Source organism: Phalangium opilio, unplaced genomic scaffold, assembly GCF_054372755.1.
Source record: "Phalangium opilio isolate 3A_F unplaced genomic scaffold, DU_Popi_V2 ptg000042l_1, whole genome shotgun sequence".
Classification (NCBI taxonomy): Eukaryota; Metazoa; Arthropoda; class Arachnida; order Opiliones; family Phalangiidae; genus Phalangium; species Phalangium opilio.
Genome location: NW_028324166.1, coordinates 3622858 through 3643324, shown reverse-complemented (window position 1 = coordinate 3643324; position 20467 = coordinate 3622858). Strand labels below are relative to the sequence as shown.

Below are 20467 nucleotides of genomic sequence, written 5' to 3'. Positions count from 1 at the left end.
CCAAGACTCAGAAGTTCACAATTCATAATTTTTTTCAATGGCCTCTGGCACCATCGAAGCCAAATCAAAAAAAAAAAATTTAACAAAATAAATAAAAGTTTCCCGTATGGGATTTCGGATTGGGATGCAACTGTTAAAATAGTACTGCATTCAATTTTTACGTTTAAAAAATGGAAGATTCTTTATTAATAAATAGTGATCATGAGGATGAAGAGGAGATTCTAACGACAGTCGAAGTTTTGAATAAATTTCAAGAAGTGAGTTTACAGTTTTGATTTACAAAGCATGAAGCATGTTTGTTTTAACTCGATGTTGACATAAGTTTACGCGCGAAAAATAATTGCTTGTACTTTTGGGAGTTTTCAAGAATAGCTCCTGGTGACGGATTTTAAAAATTTTTTTTTCTTCTGAAAGAGAAAAATGCGACAAAAATTATGGTGCAAAAATTTTTTGGGGCAAACAATTATTAAGGAAGATAGAGCTAGTTTTAATTTTAATTGCCCTGGGTAGAAGATGGCACAATTTATGCTATAAAAAATGTCGACTGCTTATTTTCGGCTAAACCTAACCTAACCTAACCTAACCACACCTAACCTAACCACACCTAACCTAACCACACCTAACCTAACCTAACCTAACCTAACCTAACCACACCTAACCTAACCAAACCTAACCTAACCTAACCTAACCTAACCAAACCTAACCTAACCTAACCTAACCTAACCTAACCTAACCTAACCTAACCAACTGTAAACATGAACGTTTTGGAAAAGGTAATAAAAGTAAGGTAATATAGCTTAAATTGTTCTGTTTTCTGTCCAGAGCAATTAAAATTAAAACTAGCTGTATCTTCCTTAATAATTGTTTGCCCCAAAAAATTTTTGCACCATAATTTTTGTCGCATTTTTCTCTTTCAGAAGAAAAAAAAATTTTTAAAATCCGTCACCGGGAGCTATTCTTGAATTTAGCCGTACTTTTTACGGTAATAGCAGCTCTCTACCCTTAACTACATAAATCTGTATAAGGAAATAACATGGGGTGCCACTAGTCAATTTTATTAATCCAAAATAGAGTCGATTTTTCGGAAATACGGAAGTAGAGACCTAGACCTAATCGATTAATGGGAATAGAGTAATGGCACCTCCCTGCCCTTAGCTACGTTATCTCCTATGAGAAATTAACATGTAGTGCCACTACTCTATTGAATTAGAACTTTTTTTTTTGGAATATCGTTTAATCATTTGATTAATTTAGCCAGACATTCTTATGTTTTCTATGATTTATAAACTAGGAAAGCAATATTTGCTGTTTTATTGAATCTTGTACTCTGTATTAAATTTTTTTTACTTGATTATGGTTTTTAATTTAACATATTGCACTTTGGCTCTAAGATACCTTGAATTTAATCGAATATTTGAAGTTTGATTAATCAAATAAAAATGAAACGTTACGTAGAATATATGCAAAATTTTGCCACAGAATTCCTTGCATATGCAGTTTTTTTTATATTAATTTTCTCAGATATGGCTGAATGAAAAATTTTGCCCGGATCTCTTACCTTTTGAAGAGGATCTTGTTCAATGTTTAACCGATCAAATTGCTCATATGAAAACTAATTTGCAAGGAACGAATGTAGAAGAAATTAGGAAAACAGTTCATCAGCTAGAGGTACAATGTTTTGACCCCTCCCCCTTCTTTGCACATAAAATGAATATAAGTAAATAATTTTTATTTATTACTAGCTTAGTAGAATCACCTACATGTTATCAAATTATCTACAAATTAGATTAGAAAAGGTGATTATTTTTGGTCTGTGGTTTTTGGAATATGAAAACCTTCCAATGACTTCAGGATATATCTTTGAACTTGTTGATTTAGGTTGGAAAACACGGAGCGAATCTAATTCAAAGAGAAAATTCTCAGACTTCAGAGGCTGGGTCTTTAATGTCTGCAGCTGAGAGACGCTATGCTTTAGAGTCAGTACCGCATAATTTTTGTTGTTCAGAATTAGGTAGTGGGAAAGGGGTGAAAAATAAGGCCCCTGTTTTGCCAATCAGGCGCATTGTCGCCATTTTGTCAGAAAGGGGAGTGGCCGGTCATCTTCTGCCGCATCCCTCTGGTCTCTTCTTATAGAACTACATCAGTTGAAAGGGGGGGGGGAACGTCACAGTTGAGCTTGCCTATAAACAGCCGGTTCTCACCCTCCCTCTGTGCGGGCCTCTGAAGACCTCTATGTAAAATTTCGCGCACAATAAGGCGCCTGGGCGGGGACTTGCTAAACCCGGCCCCCGCCTCAAAAACTACCCCTCCCTCCTAATTGAAATAGGGACTTGGCATTACTACGTCATGCAACGTCACGCTACCTTCCACCAGTTCTAAAAAACGTACCACGAGGAGGGCCTTATATAGCTTTAATTCTGTTAGAAAAACACCATAATGGCGCTGGGGGCGGAGTTAAGCCCGAATTGCCACGCCCCTATTGAAAATTTGAAGTGGTTTACTTACTCTTTATCCAAACAAAAAATTTAATCCTGCTTTAATTTATCATGTGAAACATTTGCATTCAGGTACATTTCATTAACCGAGGAATTTTTGAAAAGTAGTGTAGTTGAACATTTTCCGGCTAACTTACAGAATTTCGACCTTTCAAAAACTGGTAATGAGACACCAGTCAATTTATTATTGACCTATTCATTATTGATTATTAAATATCTCCTTTATTATTATTTTAGCATCAAAGCCAAATTTAGATAGCTATATTTTTCTACAAGTTAAACATGACACGGGAGGTGTAATTATCGAGGAACAAGCTGGAAACTTTGTTACGTAAGTATACTCAATACTGGCTCCTGTGCTGAGCAAATTCAAAGATAGTGAGTGCAGAACAAGAATGACCAAATTGTTTTCATGAAAACCTTGAGCTATTTTTTGAATGATTTTCAGTGAAGAGATTGTGAATTTTGAGAAAGGTGGTCAACATATAATGCGATATAAGCCTGTCTCTGGATTATTGAAAAATGGGAAAATTAGGCTGATATAATCAAATATTAACTTTATATACGAGCGTGCTACAATCTCAAGACATTTTTGAACTTTTTTGGAGAGCCTGTGCCACCCACCAGTTTGGTAATCATGTTTTAATTTAATCATGAAGTATGGATTACCACTGTTCGATTATTCAAGAACTATTACCATCAAAAGTGGATACTATTCGTCCTTTTCGATTCGAATAGTCTTAAGTGAATGTAAAAATAAAATTGTTTAAGAAATTTGACTGGAAAACATTAATTTAAACGTGTGCTGCAATTTTTTCGCGTAAACTTGAAAGAACTAGGCGTTGTAAGCAGTTTTACCTCTCCGAGTGACGGCGACGTCACGAAGAGGTATTACAATGGATGTATCTGTGTGTCTGTCACCGCGTTCGCTGTTGGCAAATCCGAGCAAGTAAAAATAAAATTGTTTAAGAAACTTGTCTGAAAAAAATTAATTTAAAAGTTTGCAGCAAATTTTTCGCGCTAATTTGAAAGAGCTAGGCGTTGTAGTAAGCAGTTTTACCTTTCCGAGTGACGGCGACGTCACGGAGAGGTATTACAATGTACGTGTCTGTGTGTCTGTCACCGCGTACGCTGCTGGCAAATCAGAGCAGTGAATGTAAAAATAAAATTGCTTAAGAAACTTGTCTGAAAAACATTAATTCAAACGTGTGCTGCAATGTTTTTTGCGCAATCTTGGAAGAAATAGGCGTTGTAGTAAGCATTTTTACCTCTCAGAGTGACCACGACGTCAAGGAGAGGTATTACAATGGACGTGTCTGTGTGTCTGTCACCGCGTACGCTGGTGGCAAATCGAAGCAGTGAATGTAAAAATAAAATTGCTTAAGAAACTTGTCTGAAAAAAACATGGATTTAAACGTGTGCTGCAATATTTTCTCGCAAACTTAAAAGAGCTAGAAATTTAATTAAGAAAACCTCTTAAGTGGGTCTTGTCTCGACTCGGAGAGGTTTATTTTGCTTACCCAACTTGTCTAGTTATTTCATAAACGCTCCATTATGTATTGGCATATTGAAAATAATTTTGAATTGAAATAAGCAATTTGTTTGAGGAAACTTCTCTTTAAACTGCTTTTATTTTGAAATAAGATATTCGTAAAACATATCTCCTTTTAATGTTTCATTTAATTATGTCACTGTAAGCTGGAGTAAATCTCTTTCATTACAATATCGTCCAAGGGTTTCGACACTGACGAATTCTTTTGTTACAACAGAATAGAAATTCCTAAACCTAATGAAATTTATGCGCGCTAACAATACTGTATAATTACAATGGAAAGAATTCGGAACTATTCATTTTTGCTTAAAAAAAAAAAAAAAAAAAGCTACAACAAATATAATTTCCGAAAAAGCGAAAGGCATTCTGGGTTAAAGGTCCAGTGGCAGTTTTCAACCTGAAAATTCAAATGTGGCTGCAACCGACAATACCAAGTAAATTTAATGGCCGCTGTCTATAATAATAATAATAATAATAATAATAATCTAAGCTTTGTCTAAGAAGGGATTTCCACACCAAGCCTGTGGCTTGTTTACAGGTGGGTCCCTTTACAATGCATAGAGGGGTGGTGGCTAGCCCCTATGCCACAGTTAACCTACAGCGCCCTATACTAACTATTACCGTTAACCTCTGCAAGTTTTGATGGAAAGGAAAAACCGGGTTAGACGGCGGAGGGAAACTCCTTTAACAAGCGGGGAGAGAACTTTTAAACTCTACGCAGAAGGAAGAACGCTAATAAGAAATGCTAAACTCTTCAGGTTTTTCTGGTTCATTTGCGCGTGCGCGGGACCCTTAGAACACGTTGTCGGAGTCCGAAACGTATTTAGAAAAGGCCTTTGAACAAGTTCGGAAACTGTTCTTCATATTTTTTTAGTATAAATCCATTTCAAATTGACAATAATAATTCAAACGCAATTAACGTTTTCCCGGTTGATTTGCGCGTGCGCGGGACCTTTAAAACAAGTTCCCCGAGTCCGAAACATTTTTGGAAACTGTTGTTCATATTATTTTTTATTTTTAAATCCATTTCTAATTGAAAATAAATTTCAAACTCTACTGTACTACACATAATCATAATTAAATCCATTTAGTTAACAATAAAGAATTCAAAAGTGTCGAATCGATTCCCTAGGCCTTTGTTCTTCCTAATTATACAACAAATAAAGAAGCAAATCCTGAATCTAAAAAACTCATTCTAGAAAATATAATCATTACTATAATTTATTACCTTTTTTCAAAAAAATAACTAAAGCGCATGCGCATGTCTAACAAATCCAGGATTGTATAAACCAAAAAAAAAATGTTTTTCTACAAATTGGTTTGTATCTTTTTGTACAAGTTCAAGAACGAAAAGAAAAAAAAAAAAAAAACATGAAATGGAACTTAAAAACACTACTCAAAAATTTGAGTATCAAGCCCACTCACTCTCGCTTCTCCTCTATAATATCATCTATTCTCGCCAACTCTCAAATTTCCGAGTTCTAAAATTGACTGAGTGAAATATTCAGGAGCTATATACTATGTCAAATTAATATTATTTTGTTTTATGTATTCTTTGCGAAGAAAAGTATTTATTACAGTTTCTATCTAGGTCTCGGAGGAAAATGAGGTTCCAGCATTTCGATGAATAATTTATTCATAGAGACTTTTCCTTCTTGGCGAACTTGACACCAAAATGCTCGAATTTCCGTCCCTAATTGCCTTAACAAAGGAAAGCAAAGTAACAGTTCACTGTAATGATGAACTACCGCCGATGCTGGACAGGAAGCTACGACACACTCGTAGAGAGTCGAAAGAATGTGCTGCCTTAAAGTTTGCACAGACGATTGATTTTCTAGTTGTGTGTCTGAAAAATGAATTATTAGATTTCATTTAGCGTAAGTTTTAAATGCTTAGAAATGTGAAAATTGAGCCTAAGATTCGAAAATGAAGCCCGCATAATGGTGGCTCCATCTGGTGGCATATATGGTAACTTCTTGGGGCCGGAGCTGGCCGTCCCCATCCCCTACAGGCACGTCAAACGGTGTCTGCATGACAGGTTGACTGTCATACAAAACCAGCTCTGGCATAACATGGAGGGCCAGAGACAGACAAAACTTTTTGTCAATGGTCCCTGCAGGTCTCGTGCCAGAGACCTAATTTCGCTCAGCAGATGGTATATAAGGCTGGCCACCGATCTTTTGACCGGGCACTGTCGGCTTAATAGGCACCTCCATCTGATGGGTTTTGCCGACGACCCTCTCTGAAGGTCGTGTCAGGAGAAGGAAGAAACATCCGCTCACGTACTTTGCGAGTGCGACTGCTTCGCCTCGCTTAGACTAGAATATTTTGATTCACATACTTTGGAACCCTCGAGGGTCTCCTCTATTACGGTGGAGCGAATTCTTCGCTACGCTGCAGCTACGGGCCTATTCAAGGCCTGAATATGAGGATGCACAATATGCCTTTGGCATCGGTGCTAGGGCGCGTACCCTCCTCAACAACAATAATAATGGTAACTTCTTGTCGGCTTGTACTTACCAGAATTTGTAAGAAGCAAGGCTTTCAGAGCGAGATATTCATCCCGAGCTAAAGAAAGTGTGTCCAGTCTCTGCATAAGTTGAACAACCGCTAAAAATATATCTTCAAGACCACAATCCACAGCTTGCTGTTCATTGAGAGTCCAATTACTGGCAAATGTTAGGGTAACGGGAGTGTTGGAGCTACTTGTATCATTACCGGATGTTTGAAGTGACCTTAAAAGAAACCACAAGGGTTTTGTCCATAATTTATCGAGACAATATGAGCTTCAAACGCTATTATACCTATATGCAAGCAGAAGGGCTAATATTTCAGACCATGATGTTTTCAAGAGTCTCATTTGATCATTGAAAGACAAACGAGTGAATCCGGGGATTTGTTTGGCCCAGCAGATGGCGCCAACGAGTTCGCGATCGATTACGTCGCTCAAAATTGTCATGACTTTAAGGGTTGGATCCATACTTGAGTTGTTAAGCAAATCTTGCCTAGCTTGAAGACTTTCAGGTTCGCAGTTTTGGAGAGCTTCCAACAATTTATCTAACAAAAGAAAATCATGCTTTGAAAAAATAAATAAATGCGGACTATTTAAGCACGAATTTCAACAGCCCAAAAGTAACAAGAAGAAAACTGAACCAGAGATAAAAAAATTTAGTCTTCAGAGTTCAGAACCACAAATTTATAAGATATGTTCAAGAAGTATGACGTACACTTCCTAAACTTCATAATGCTAGTGACTTACAGCTTGAGCTAGTTCGTGAACGAGAGCTAGAATTGACTACACTCTGTGGTTAATTTTGCAGGACTTCCATCTTCCTATTTAGTTTATACTAAGCCTTTGACAGAACCTGAGTCACCAGGCGTCACTTCATGACAAACTCCAGTTTGTAATCAGTGACAAACTTAAGAAATATATCTTATGTCAGAACCTATGCAGGGTTCGTAATGCCCAACTTCCCCAGGTTATTCCTGACATTTTAGGTGTTTAACAGAGCCCACTCGATCACGCCTGGCCCATATTTTATCCAGGTTATGTACCTTCAATATGGAAAAATTCTATAACCTACCGTCTAAAGCTTGCTTCTTACATGGCACCCCAACAGCTGTTGTGAAACTGGAATCTGAAACTTTTCTGTACTTTTGCCGACCACCTCTGACTCTATCTAGACGAACACCTTGTAGAGATTGAATAGCAGTGATAATTTAGCTAATGGCTGCAATTTCTAAGTAATTCTTTTTAGTTTTACCTTCTTTTAGCATTCCCATGGCGAGGCACTTAGTGAACCTGCATGCTTGGCACGCCTTTCGTCGTCTCTTATTGATTTCGCATTCGCCAGAGGCTGGGCAAGTGTATTCGATATTGCCTTGTATCGTTCTTTTGAAGAACGCTTTGCAGGCTTCGCATGACGCGACTCCGTAATGGAAACCCGACGCAACATCGCCGCAAACCAGACAAACCCGCTGACACGAAACGCCCCCAGCATCTGACGTCGAACTGTTACACTTTTGACTGGAACCATTAAGTAGGGACAAACTATCCTCCAAGCTTACGGTGCTTGAACAAAACATGTCATGATCTATTTCGACGCATGCTGGACTACCAGCCGGGCTTGAATGAGAACTGCTCATGCCTTCAGTTCCGTCATAAAACTCCTGAAAACACCAATAAGATTCAATATACGGTGTACAGGGTTCATACGACTTTTGGAAAAAGGATTGCCCTGAGTTTTCAGGTTTATCCTACATATTTCCCCGAGTTTTCCACATTTTTTCCCATATATTTCCCCCGAGTTTTCCAGGTTCTTTCTCATATATTTCCCCCGAGTTTTCCAGGTTCTTTCTCATATATTTCCCCCCGATTTTTCCAGGTTCTTTCTCATATATTTCCCCCGAGTTTTCCAGGTTCTTTCTCATATATTTCCCCCCGAGTTTTCCAGGTTCTTTCTCATATATTTCCCCCGAGTTTTCCAGGTTCTTTCTCATATATTTCCCCCGAGTTTTCCAGGTTCTTTCTCATATATTTCCCCCGAGTTTTCCAGGTTCTTTCTCATATATTTCCCCGGAGTTTTCCAGGTTCTTTCTCATATATTTCCACGGAGTTTTCCAGGTTCTTTCTCATATATTTCCCCGGAGTTTTCCAGGTTCTTTCTCATATATTTCCCCCGGAGTTTTCCAGGTTCTTTCTCATATATTTCCCCCCGAGTTTTTCAGGTTCTTTCTCATATATTTCCCCCGAGTTTTCCAGGTTCTTTCTCATATATTTCCCCGAATTTTCCAGGTTTTTTCTCATATATTTCCCCCGAGCTATCCAGATTTTCCCCCATATATTTCCCCGAGTTTTCAGGTTTTTTCCCTTATTCCATATAAGAGTAAAAACCTGGAAAACGCAGGGAAATATATGGGGAAAAATCTGGAAAACCCCATGTAATAACAATGGGTGTGGTTTTTTATAGTTGAAGCAACCCCTTCAGAGAAATCAAACCTCAGAATTTTTTCCTCAATATTACTAAAAATTTTAAATTCCCCGAGATTTTTGTCAACTATAATCCCCTGAGTTTTCCAGGCTTGTATGAACCTTTGGTATAACTGGTTATATTACACTTAAAAGACCAAGTTTGATATAATAGATATGGTGCCATAAACACAACAGAACTTGGGGTAGCGCCATCTATAAGCCCCCTGTTTTTGATGAATTTTCCCCTAGATGGCGTGCATCAACACAAAGTTTCTCAATAGACCATTTATGGTTTGGTCTATAACAATTAATAATTCCTTCACAAAATAAGTTTTTTGAATTCTAATTCATCACAGTATTGTGACACATTTAAAAGGGTATCACTGGGTATTACATGAAAGGTGTTAGAACAGAAGTTTGTGCCATTACCTTAGGCAAGCCAAGAGTCAGAATATCAGGTTCAGAATTGCTGCTATTGCTCCCAATCCCGCTATTGCTTGTCGAATAGGTTAGAGGGGAAGGAGGTGAATTTTTGCTGAATTGATTAGAAGATGATTTTGCAACTTTTGTTCGCTCTTCAATTTTGATAGTAATCCCATGGGATGATCTAGCCTGATTCATATTTTTCTTCATTTAAGACAAATTCCTATAACGATTTAATTCAAATTGTGCCAATTAATGCCCTATTATCGTGCAATTAAATAGGAAAACATTTTCTTCTGACTAATAGCTTGCCCACTATGTAAATTATTTCCACATTTCTACCACAATTTTTACAAAAACTAATACACATTAGTTATAAAACCGGTAGATTTTACTTTTAATGCACACGTTTCCGATTCACTGACATAGTTTACGCACATTTTTTAAAAAAAGGCCTGTTTTCATTTACCTTAATTGCTAATGTACATACAAATCTAATGTAAATATAAATAACTGATTATGGTAAAATAAGAGTAGACATTCGTATTGCCCCCATTCACTAATAACAACGTATTGACAGGATTTCAAAACAAATTAAAAATCGTTCACTTTACATCTACTTTAAATTATTTAGGACCCAATAAGGCCTACACTATCGTTTGCAAAATGCAAATTGTTCTAATATTGACCGAAAATAGACCAAGGTTTTTATTTTAAGTGATATCCTTGCGTACCTGTTAAAGCCCTCGGATGTTAATTTAAATATATATTTTAAGTAAAACTATGTACATTAATTCAAATTTTTAGTTAAGTAATAATTTTTAAGTTACCCTAAAAGCTGCTAGCACACACGGTTTTTAATAATTACGCACGATAATTGGAGCTGGCTTAGCCTTTGCTTCTTCGAGGCATTAAAAATTTTTAAGCTCGACTGTGGCGCCCTCACCATAAAATCGTCTGCTTCCACCAAAAGTAGAACGGTGCCTCAGCACCCCCACCCATCCTCCTTTCCCATAGCCAGAGTCCCGGGATTCCGGGAACTCTTGTTCCGGCGGTTTTGGCTTCTTGGACTAGATAGTGATCTTGTAGTTTTCAATCATGAAACCCCATAGACTTTGGGCTATTCATACTCCATCCCGATTCCTTCCATCAAATGTTTAGAGAGAAAAGAGAAATCCCTTGAGGTCAAAATATCCTTGAGACGTTCCAAGTCAAATTTTGTCTTAAATCGAGGCCAGGATGCGATTAATTAGGGAATGATTTGGGGTTTAGTCAGAATAGTGGGTCACTACCTAGGAACTCGGGGTATTCAACACCAGATAGCCCAAAAGTCATTTATTCAATAAAACTTTGTGGTTTAGAACTTACAGGAGTGTACCACACACCCCGGGCTTGTGCTCCGCGTACCCGACCGCTCAAATTGGGAATGCAATACACATCTCGTACTTTTATGTGATAATTATTTTAATTTCTTCAAGTAATATTAGCGTATTTTCTTTATAAAAGATCATCAATCATTTCCTTAATCTCGAAAAGTAATTTGTCGGTTTAATTTTAAAAGTTTTAGTAGAGTTTTAAGCAGTTCATACATAATTGAGCCTTACCAACACAACTGTCATTTCCGAAAATGAAACGCGTACAGTCGTCGTCGGTCCGTTTAGTTTTGTGGTGCGTATGCACTTACACGGGAAATAGTTTTGACGTTGGATTACGAATATATTAAAAGGAATCTTTCTTAAAATTTAATAGTAAGTTCCTAACATTTATAATTTTAATATAAATATGTTGTTTCATAAATTAGAAGCAAACTAATTGGATTCATAATAGTTGAAAGTTAGGCCTCGCCTTTGTTAATTGGAATTTATAATTAACAAGGCGGATGCGTCACTTTTCTCATTAAGATTTTCTTACACTTAGTCAATATTTAAAGTAAATATTTATTGAATAACATATTTATCTTCCATTTCGTCTATTTAATACTTGTTTGTGCTAATATAGGCGTAGGAATGTTTATTTATAAGTGAAATTTGCGTCAATCGTAGCTAGGCTTATTGACAAATTTGCTTGTTAAAGTTCACGCAAGGATTTATATAGCATTTTATAAATAAAAAACTTCCTAGTTTGATCCGGAAACTCAAATGTTAGAAAAGTGAGATAAATTCCCTAGCGGTGACAACAAACATTATGTAGATTATGAACGTAATATTAGGAAGCATCCGCTAGGGAATCGATGTTGCGTACCTTGGCATTAGTGAAGCTAGTTTCATGTAGTTTATCTTCGGCGGAGATCGTCCGTAGAAACCCGTTAGGAGAAAATTGTATGGCGTTTTGAAGACCTATGCTCTATTAAATTTTTAGCGATATAACAAGACAGGACATAAGCAGTTACTCTTAAAACGAATAGGGAAGCCCCGGGAAAAACGATTCTGTGTAAAAACCATAGAAATTATAATTATTATGGAAAATTCTTATTAGTAAAATTCATTCTCTCTAGACATGGACAAAATAAAGTTGTTTTTGTAGTATAGGAAATAGGTATTCATTATCCTTGTAGGAAAAGGCCGGGTAACATAACATTATACCTTAAAAGAGCGGCCTTTTTCTGAATATAAAAGGAAAAATATTAAAAATAAATAAATGATCTCTTATTACAAAATAATTATCATTTAATTAGTCTTAAAAACAAGGACTAATGCGCAGCCATTGCTTTAGTGGCGTCTGCTAAATGGAACCTACCTTACCCAGGGCCGGAAATAAGCACATGAGACTGGACATGGTCCAATAAAATTTTAAATTGTCCCATAATTTTTACTGGACAGTTTGACCAATAAATTTTCCGAAGTTTTGATAGCTTGACTATGGAGAAGCGACACTATTTTTGCACCCTCCATTGGACAATGTCCTATAAATTTTCCAGTCAAACAGGGGGGGGTCACTGGACACATGTCCTATAAGACATTTTTCTGATTTCCGGCCCTGACCTTACCCTTACCTCTCTCAGACTGTGAGCAGGGCCGGAAATAAGCACAGGACATTGGACATTGTCCAATAAAAGTTTTAAAATGTCCCATAATTTTTTTTAAAAACTAAGGTCACTTTTTCCGAAGTTTTGCTAGCTTGACTATGAAGATGCGACACTATTTTTGCACACTCTAATAGATAAAATCCCATAAGAAATTTTTCTTATTTCCGGCCCTGCCTCTCTTCAGCCTGTGAGAATCCAACCAATCCCTGTAGGGTTAAGTGGTTCGATTTAGCAGACGTCACTAGACCAATGGCGGATGGCACAGTAGTCCTTGTTTTTAAGACTAATTAAATGCTAATTATTGTATAATTGGAGATCATTTATTATTATAATATTATTCCTTTTATATTTAGAAAAAGGCCGTTCTTGTGAGGTTTAATGTTATGAACCTGACCTTTTCCTTTGAAAATATTTACATTTCTTCAGCTTTTGAATTCTGTTGAGGGTCGTGCGGCTTTAGATTAACATTGTCTACGTTTCATTGTATTTTCAGTACCTAACGATCTGCTCCATAAATATGATAAAAACCACGTGACAATATCGAAGCACTGTCGGGAAAACATTATGGACGCCACTGGCAGAAACCAGACTCAAGGAGTGGTGGTTTTAAACCCAGCCATGAAGCCATTCGTGTGTCACGAATGCGGGGCGGGTTTCCATTGCACGCCATTCCTGGAAAACCACCAAAAGTTTCATACTGGCGAACATCAATTCATCTGCACAACTTGCCATTACACCTTTGACAACCCGAAAACATTGAAGACTCATATGGTGGTGCATAGAAATCAATCGTGTCCAATTTGTTATAACAACTTTAAGGACATTAAAGATTTAGAGGTACACATGCTTCAGGCGCATCAAAATGTCGCGAATATTGTTATCACTAACAACGTAGAGAGCGCGCCGCCATTAGAAGTAAAACAAGAAGTGCTAGACGAAGGTGGATGTTCGCTTCCCGATGACGAATCAACCGGAGAAATATATCAGTGCTCCGACTGCGCAGTCGTCACTCGACACGAGTCCGTTTTCTACAACCATGTTAAGTTCCATCGCGGGGACTTTCCCTTCATTTGCAACGTTTGCAATAATTCTTTCAAGCATTTTATGAATTTTAACGAACACAAAAGATCAAATCCAGGAGAAATGGCTCCGGAGAGCCGTCGAGTTTTCAGTGGTAATAACCTGAAATGCGAATACTGCGGAATATTTTTCAGATGCAAACCTTTTATCGACAATCACTTGAAGTTCCATTTGGGTATACACCCCTTCATGTGTAACGTTTGCTACTATTCGTTCGACGAACTAAAAACCTTGATTCGACACAAGCAAATTCACGGTTTCGAAATGCTTTATACCTGCGGTTTTTGTCCAATGGTCTTTGTAAAAGAATCCGATTACGATAAACACCAATTGATGCATTATCAAGGAAAAGGAGATTCTATGAAATTTTCCGTCCTTCCTGACTCTCACAATGATTTTGTAGGTGATCCTTCGGAAAAATCGAACCAGACATTGACATCCCAAAAAGAGTCTTATTACATTACAAACGTTGACTCAAACTCCGCACCCGAGGAACAGAGCTCAGTGGTAGCCGAGCAGCAACCACAGAATAGTATCTTCTTATCCCAACCGGAAAATTGTAACGGTGAAAGCTTCATTACACCCGACGGCGTTAATATGGTCCTTATACCAGTACAAGCCATAGTAATGGACCCTGAAGGCGCATCGAATGCTGGCGGAGGAATCCATGCTGATAAAAATAACGCATCCACAAATAACGCTAAACCCGTCACAACTACTGGCACTAAGAAGACTGCGACCAAGAAAGGGGCAGCTGCTAAAGCCGCAAAGACCCCCAAAAAGGCTACCAACGATATTAACCCCAACAACGAGGAATTCAAGTGCATCGATTGCAAAGCGGAATTCCGATGTCAAGCCTTACTCGACAATCACATGAAATATCATACTGGTGAACATCCTTTCATGTGTCCATCCTGCCACTATACTTTTAACAACGTTGGCACTCTGACAAAGCACAAGTATATTCATCAAGAAATTAAACCCTACGAGTGTCACAGCTGCCACGGAACCTTCCGGCGACAATTTGAGCTAGACCGGCATATGAACAAATGTCATCGAGCTCCCAGGAAATTGTCCCCGAAAGCAACCAAAAAAACATACGCCACTGCTAAAAACGCGGCCTCAGCCCAAATGCCGACTGAATTTTTTGACGCGTTGAGTAAGGCGAGAAAGGGCCCAAACCAAGAAGGTTCCACTGACAGCCCAGAACCTCAGCAACAAGCCCGTAACACGGAAAACGCTTCCACAAACAGTCCCAAACCGACTGTTGAGCAGCCTTCGTTTACTCAAACCTTTGTGTCCGAAGCGGATGGCAGAGCTGGAAATAAAATGCAGAGTATCCAAAATGTGGTTTTAATTTCAAATTTAATGGGGAATGATGACAATGGTACTGGTGCCAATGGCGTACCAGCTGGTGTCAATTACGTCGTCATGCCGGCGAACGCTGTTGAACAGGGTGGCTGGAACTACGCCGCGTCATCACAAGCTATCGTCGAAGCTACTCAACATAACTTAGTCGGCCAAGCACTTCCCGATACTGTAGCGACTCAACAAGCTCTTTTTCAAAATGGAAATTACTCTTACGTTAATTTGCAACCCGCTATTAAGAACAATGCCTGTGTTGAATGCGGCCTAGAATTTCAAAATGAATTCGACCTCGATAATCATTTACTTTCGCACACCGGTTTCTCGTACATGTGCGAAATCTGCCATTATTCCTTTGACAGCCTGGCCAATTTGAACACACATGTAAAACTTCACGCTGAAGAGCTGTCGAGAAATAATTGCGAGCAAAACTTCGAGCAAGTTACTTACGATACGCGTCAAGTAGCAACGGCGCAGGTTGTCAATCGACAAGACGTTGTTCATCCCAATATGGCCTCTGACCAATTTAAAAAAATGGATATACTTACGGCTTCACTTTTATCTTCGAATATCGTTGGTATGGTATCGGGAGAAGAAACCCGCATCGTTATAAATCACGAGGGATCAGCATCTATCATTCCATCGCAGTTACAAGGAGAGAGTGGCGGTTTTCGAGATAAGGTACAAGCCGCCGCTGCCGCCACAGTTAGCGCAAATATTCCAAGTACAGCCTCTAGTTCTTACTCCAATTTGACCATTTCAAACGGACTCCTGACTCAAACTTACGGGGTTATATCGAAAGGTAATAATAACGAAACTGCTAATACGGCTCAATGGCAATACAACGTTAATTCGCAACGAGCCAATCAGCAACAGGCAGGGTTTAAGAGAGATATGACTGAGACGGATGTCTCGAAAAATCGTAATAATAACGTTAGTGCCGAGAAAGATGGTCGAGAAATGGATAAAGAAGGAAACGAAACGACAACCAAAAATATCAATTTGGATAATTCTAACGTAGAACATCTCGTTCTGAAACAAGATTCTTCGTCGGAACAAGCTTACGAACAAGTCGGAGATAAATCTTACGTTGCACTTCAACCCGCGGCACCTTTACCAGTTAAAGGCTGCAAAGTTGAACTGGAAAGAATTACTTTTGAAAATTTGGAAAATCGCGTACGATGGGGTGACGAAGAAGGTGAGGTCGAAACACCCATCGAAGATTTTAAAGGTCCAGTTACAAATACGAACGAAGATGCCCAGGCAAAACGTAATTTCGCAAGTACTCCACGCGCGGCTGATGTTAATTTTACGGCCAAGAAAGGACCAGCCAAGAAACGAACTAATACCGGTAAACAAAAATCACCCGCTAATAAAAAGAAATCCAAAAATTCGAAAATAAACTCTTGAATATCGTTGGGGAATTATTATAAAAGGGGGTGTATAAATCAGGAACATTTTTTGTAAAGAATTATATTACTAATAATAAATATTTCCTTTGTGGCTTTTGGCGGTATTATAAGAAAAGGTAAATATAGTGAAAATGGCTTCTTTTTTTACCTCATCAATCAATATATTAAGGGCTATAGGGGTCATCATATTTTAAAAGTCCAGTTTTTAATATTTTTTTTTGTGTAATTTAACGTAGATTATGTTCGAACTATTAAAACCCTAAATATATATATAATTTTATTAATTTAAGATTACTGAATAAAAGGTATATTTTTAATTCAAAAAAAAAAAAAACCAATGTTTTACACCACTCGTGAATGAATGAATGAATTTTCAGGTAGGTTGCCAAATAATGTTGCAATTTTTAGCCTATCTACGATATCTTCTGACGATGTGGGTCAGAGGATTTGATTAGGCGCTGCACCTAGCTGGGGGGTCTTATTAGTGCCCTCCAATTGTCGCTCATTGAACCTGCTAACCCGCCGTCAAGGCACACCGCATCGGCCAGAGGGTATTAGTTTCGCATCGGATGGAAGTTGAAGGAATGGGGATCAGGCGGTGGCCCTGGACAAATTAGCTGGGCCGGTTTTAAAATTAAATGTTTGAGGGTCTACTGTCCCTGTGGCCTCTTCATTATTTGAAAACATTCCAAGGTTACCACCATTTTAAGTAGCCAATGTCCAGTTTTTTTTATAAGTGCTTGGGCTCTACTGGCGGCACCACATGTCCAGTTTATAAAAATTCCTTATTTAAGCCTGGCCTCTCCGCTTTTGCGTCAAGCGCGTGAGATACCGATACAATTCTGCCGTTCAAGTTACCCTTCAGTCTTTGACTCTGTTATCTCTACCTCCTACGTGACAAGACGAAGACGGACATGATTCAAAGGTCCGTTTTTGTTGCTCAACTTGTTAAAGTCTGGTCTCCCAATATAAGGTCATTTTTAAACAACGTTTTTAGTTTCCTACAAATAAAAGTATGAAGCTTATTCGTGGTAAATTACATTAGACATTCAGGGAAATCCTGTAGAGTCAGGGAATTTTGAAATTAAATGTTTGTAGCAATACTGTATGTATTAAGTACTGAATTTCATTAGTGTGCCAATAATGTATTTAAGAGATATTTATTCAAAAACACGCAAGCTAAGATAGATAAGAACAAATCATGGAGGGGAAATCGAAAGGAGACGAAAAGTAAGTAAAGGCTTTACCAGACCATAGCCCACTTGATCACGCACGCTGGCTGCACGCGCTCTAGAAGCCCGTCCAAACGATTTTTTTTACATGTTAACTCGCGAATGCGGCGCGTCACATAGGTTCGGTCTAAACTTTCAAACCCGTCTGGTTTTAACATGGGCGTCTATGGGAGGGGACCAGTTTTTTCAACGTTTTTGGCCCAAATAGTGCATCCACTGGTTCAAATCTCTTGAATTTTTAATGATACGTGTATTGAAAGGTTTGATATTATCCTGTAAAATTTAAAGTCTTCAGCTATAATAGTTTTTTTTATAAAAAATAAAAATCATCACATAGTAGAGAAATTGAAGGACGCCCTTAGTTTTTAAAAAAATTATGGGTCATTTTAAAATTTTATTGGACAATTTCCAGTGTCCTGTGCTTATTTTCGGTAGGTAGCGGTTGAATTGCACTCACAAATGACTGGCAACACTGTAGTCTGCATATAATAATATACTTATTTTCCATGAACAAAAAAAAAATTCCTATCAAAAAATTTCCGAATTCGGCTTAGGTCCTGGATAACGGATATAGTCCTCATGATGTTCAAACTTCTAAATAATCAAATCCTCTGATAATAAAAATTCCTTGATTAGAAGGTTACTGACCTCTATCTAGGGTGTTTCTGATAAGTCTGCCATAAATTAAAGGGTGAAAAAGGTCAATGAACATGGGTAATAAAACATTTAGTTTCGGAGGTACGGATCCCCAAACATTAGCCCAAAAACAAGGAAATAGGCACACACTAGGAGTAAGACATATCAGAGTGCTCATCTTGTTTCGACAATTTCAATAGCCTCCAATATAAGAACGTTAATGAGTCTATATCTAGCAGAAGTATTTTTTGAAGGTAGAAGTTTGCTTAAGCTGGTAATGAAAAATAGTTCAAAGTGTAAATAATCATATCTTTTGAAAATTTAATATTTACTGGTCAATGATCAAAAGATAATTTAAAAATTTATTGTTGTCGATTTCACAATGTTTACCAAGCCGGAATTTCAGTCTCTATACTTCTTACGAAAGTTTCGAAATTAAGGACTAATTAACAACCGTCTAGTTTGACCTCTCTGGCTTTAGTTTCAAAGTTCGAGATCTTTTGCCTAACCTGGATTTAAATATCAAGTTTTGTTGACTTAGCTTGTCCTTTCATTAAAGTTTTCCAAGTCTCTCAAAGACTATAATGTTTACTGTAAAATAATAATAAGCAATACGTTTTTCGGATGAATTACACTTGGATTGGTTGCGATTTCACAACATCTACTGAAAAGTTGCAATTTCCTAGAAGATTTTGAATACTTTTGAGCTCGTTTGGGTTTTTCAGTTACAATTTCAAAATTTATGCAACTTGTATCAATGCTTGTATACAATAGAGCCTATTTTCCCAAAGCCAGAATTGTGAATTTCGCCTGGTACATGTTGCTAAGGAGGAAAATTCAATCAAATAATAAAATCATAATTAGCACATAAATGTAAATAACACATAAATTTTGCCTTAAGTTCAAAAGCGCAAAATGTGAATGAATTTACATAAATTGGTTTGTAAAGATTTGTAATTGATATAATCACCAAAATCTAGTTACTTATTCAATTCTAAAATGGTTTATTTTACGATGATTGGGTTCTCTTCTATTGAGTTAATTATGTTACGCCGAACGACAACGTGTTATTTACACCTTTGCTTAAAACAACCCATTTAGAAACGGTGACAATGTGGCAAGATTATTTGCTAGTTATTTTTGAAAACTTTCCCAAAATCATACAAATTTGAAAATATTCCAAGTCGCTCAAGGACTATATGTTTTCTAAAAATGAACCCTTTCATTTCGTAAAGTGTTTACTTTAATATTAACACTATTGTTATAGATTAGTTTGCAGGAAGTACGAAAGATCAGTTCAAAATGAGTTTCGAAATACGATATTAAATTAGAGAGGCTCTAATGATCAAGAAAATATTGTTTACTCTGATAAGACAATAAAAAAAAATGCAGAGTCGTTTTAGACATAGTCGAGAATCATGCACTATAGACCATTCCATTAATGTAACTAAGAGGGGAAGACACTGGGGTAAAATATCGCCTTCCATCTTGCTTTTCTGCGCCCTAGGCGTTTTGGGTCCACAGAGTGCGCGGGGACAGTTATAGGTCAATGCCCTTGTATGATGCGACACTGAGGGTTACCTACCCCTTTTTCATATAAAATAGGCTTAATATAAACCAACACACACAGGTGGCAGACCCTCTAAGGTCATTGACCTTGAGCCAAGAGTCAACAACCTCAGACAGAGCCTGAGTTCACTACCCTCCAGAGTTACCCTACGTACAAGGTCACCAAACAAATATCAAAATGGTGGGCATTTATAAGACGCTAATTGTTTAAGAGAGCGTGAAAAGGTCCAAGCATAACGTGGTACCACGTCCGACCTTGGTGTCTGTGACGTATTTCAAATAAATTTAACGATCCGCTGATGCCTACTTTAATACCCTTTAAAGGCTAGCGAATTCTAGCCCACTCGCACTGCCTCTATCGGTGCTTCTTTGCGCGAGAGAAATAACCCAAGAGGGTGACCTCCCCCACCGCTGTGGTGTTTTCTTCCCTTCTAGAATTAATGGAATAGTCTATTGACCTCGGTGAACTCCGGAAAATATTAATGCATGAACCAGCAGGGAACTAGCGAAAAGACCGCTGGAAAATTACTTATCTTTTGTTTGCTAACTTTGTAGTTCGACTTTGAAACATCGCTTGTGATCTCTACTCGGTTTATATTGATTCTAGCTCTCTATAATTAAACAGCTTTACCACTTTCACTCTTATCATTAAAGGATAATAGTATTAATCTCCCATGGTACCAAAAATTGGATATAAAGGGCGCGA

The 20467-nt window shown here is 37.7% G+C and overlaps 3 protein-coding genes across 5 annotated transcripts; 2 read left to right on the top strand and 1 right to left on the bottom strand.

Annotated features, from left to right (window-relative positions):
* Positions 1-86: 86 nt before the first annotated feature.
* Sld5 (DNA replication complex GINS protein Sld5) lies at positions 87-3675 on the top strand. The gene is made up of 7 exons (XM_089836397.1): positions 87-257; positions 1522-1668; positions 1743-1796; positions 1879-1976; positions 2568-2656; positions 2733-2826; positions 2944-3675. Exons 1-7 carry the CDS (start codon positions 171-173, stop codon positions 3038-3040), a joined length of 666 nt encoding a protein of 221 aa, XP_089692523.1. The 5' UTR covers positions 87-170; the 3' UTR covers positions 3041-3675.
* Positions 3676-5250: 1575 nt separating this feature from the next.
* On the bottom strand, positions 5251-10417 carry ERR (estrogen-related receptor). Of its 3 annotated transcripts, none has more exons than XM_089836395.1 (7): positions 10273-10417; positions 9449-9665; positions 7812-8217; positions 7632-7739; positions 6852-7104; positions 6568-6782; positions 5251-5893 (listed from the first exon to the last, which is right to left on the bottom strand). In XM_089836395.1, the coding sequence occupies exons 2-7, from the start codon at positions 9650-9652 to the stop codon at positions 5631-5633; spliced, it is 1449 nt and encodes a 482-aa protein (XP_089692521.1). In that variant the 5' UTR covers positions 9653-9665; positions 10273-10417; the 3' UTR covers positions 5251-5630. The 3 variants fall into 3 exon arrangements, with proteins under 3 accessions (XP_089692521.1, XP_089692520.1, XP_089692522.1); XM_089836394.1 differs by having other exon boundaries at positions 10177-10364; XM_089836396.1 differs by lacking the exon at positions 9449-9665 and having other exon boundaries at positions 10273-10409.
* Positions 10418-11046: 629 nt separating this feature from the next.
* On the top strand, positions 11047-16456 carry LOC149678435 (uncharacterized). The gene is made up of 2 exons (XM_089836391.1): positions 11047-11190; positions 12961-16456. The coding sequence occupies exon 2, from the start codon at positions 13032-13034 to the stop codon at positions 16320-16322; it is 3291 nt and encodes a 1096-aa protein (XP_089692517.1). The 5' UTR covers positions 11047-11190; positions 12961-13031; the 3' UTR covers positions 16323-16456.
* The last annotated feature ends 4011 nt before the right edge of the window (positions 16457-20467 follow it).

Excerpts from the sequence above, each read along its gene's own strand:
- LOC149678435 (XM_089836391.1), top strand. The coding sequence starts at position 13,032 with ATGGACGCCACTGGCAGAAACCAGACTCAAGGAGTGGTGGTTTTAAAC.
- Sld5 (XM_089836397.1), top strand. The coding sequence starts at position 171 with ATGGAAGATTCTTTATTAATAAATAGTGATCATGAGGATGAAGAGGAG. Across the intron at positions 258-1,521 it reads TTTTGAATAAATTTCAAGAA|ATATGGCTGAATGAAAAATT; the intron begins GTGAGTTTACAG and ends TAATTTTCTCAG. Across the intron at positions 1,797-1,878 it reads TACAAATTAGATTAGAAAAG|GTTGGAAAACACGGAGCGAA; the intron begins GTGATTATTTTT and ends TTGTTGATTTAG.
- ERR (XM_089836395.1), bottom strand. The coding sequence starts at position 9,652 with ATGAAGAAAAATATGAATCAGGCTAGATCATCCCATGGGATTACTATC. Across the intron at positions 7,740-7,811 it reads CATGGGAATGCTAAAAGAAG|GTGTTCGTCTAGATAGAGTC; the intron begins GTAAAACTAAAA and ends AATCTCTACAAG. Across the intron at positions 7,105-7,631 it reads TAAGAAGCAAGCTTTAGACG|ATAAATTGTTGGAAGCTCTC; the intron begins GTAGGTTATAGA and ends TTCTTTTGTTAG.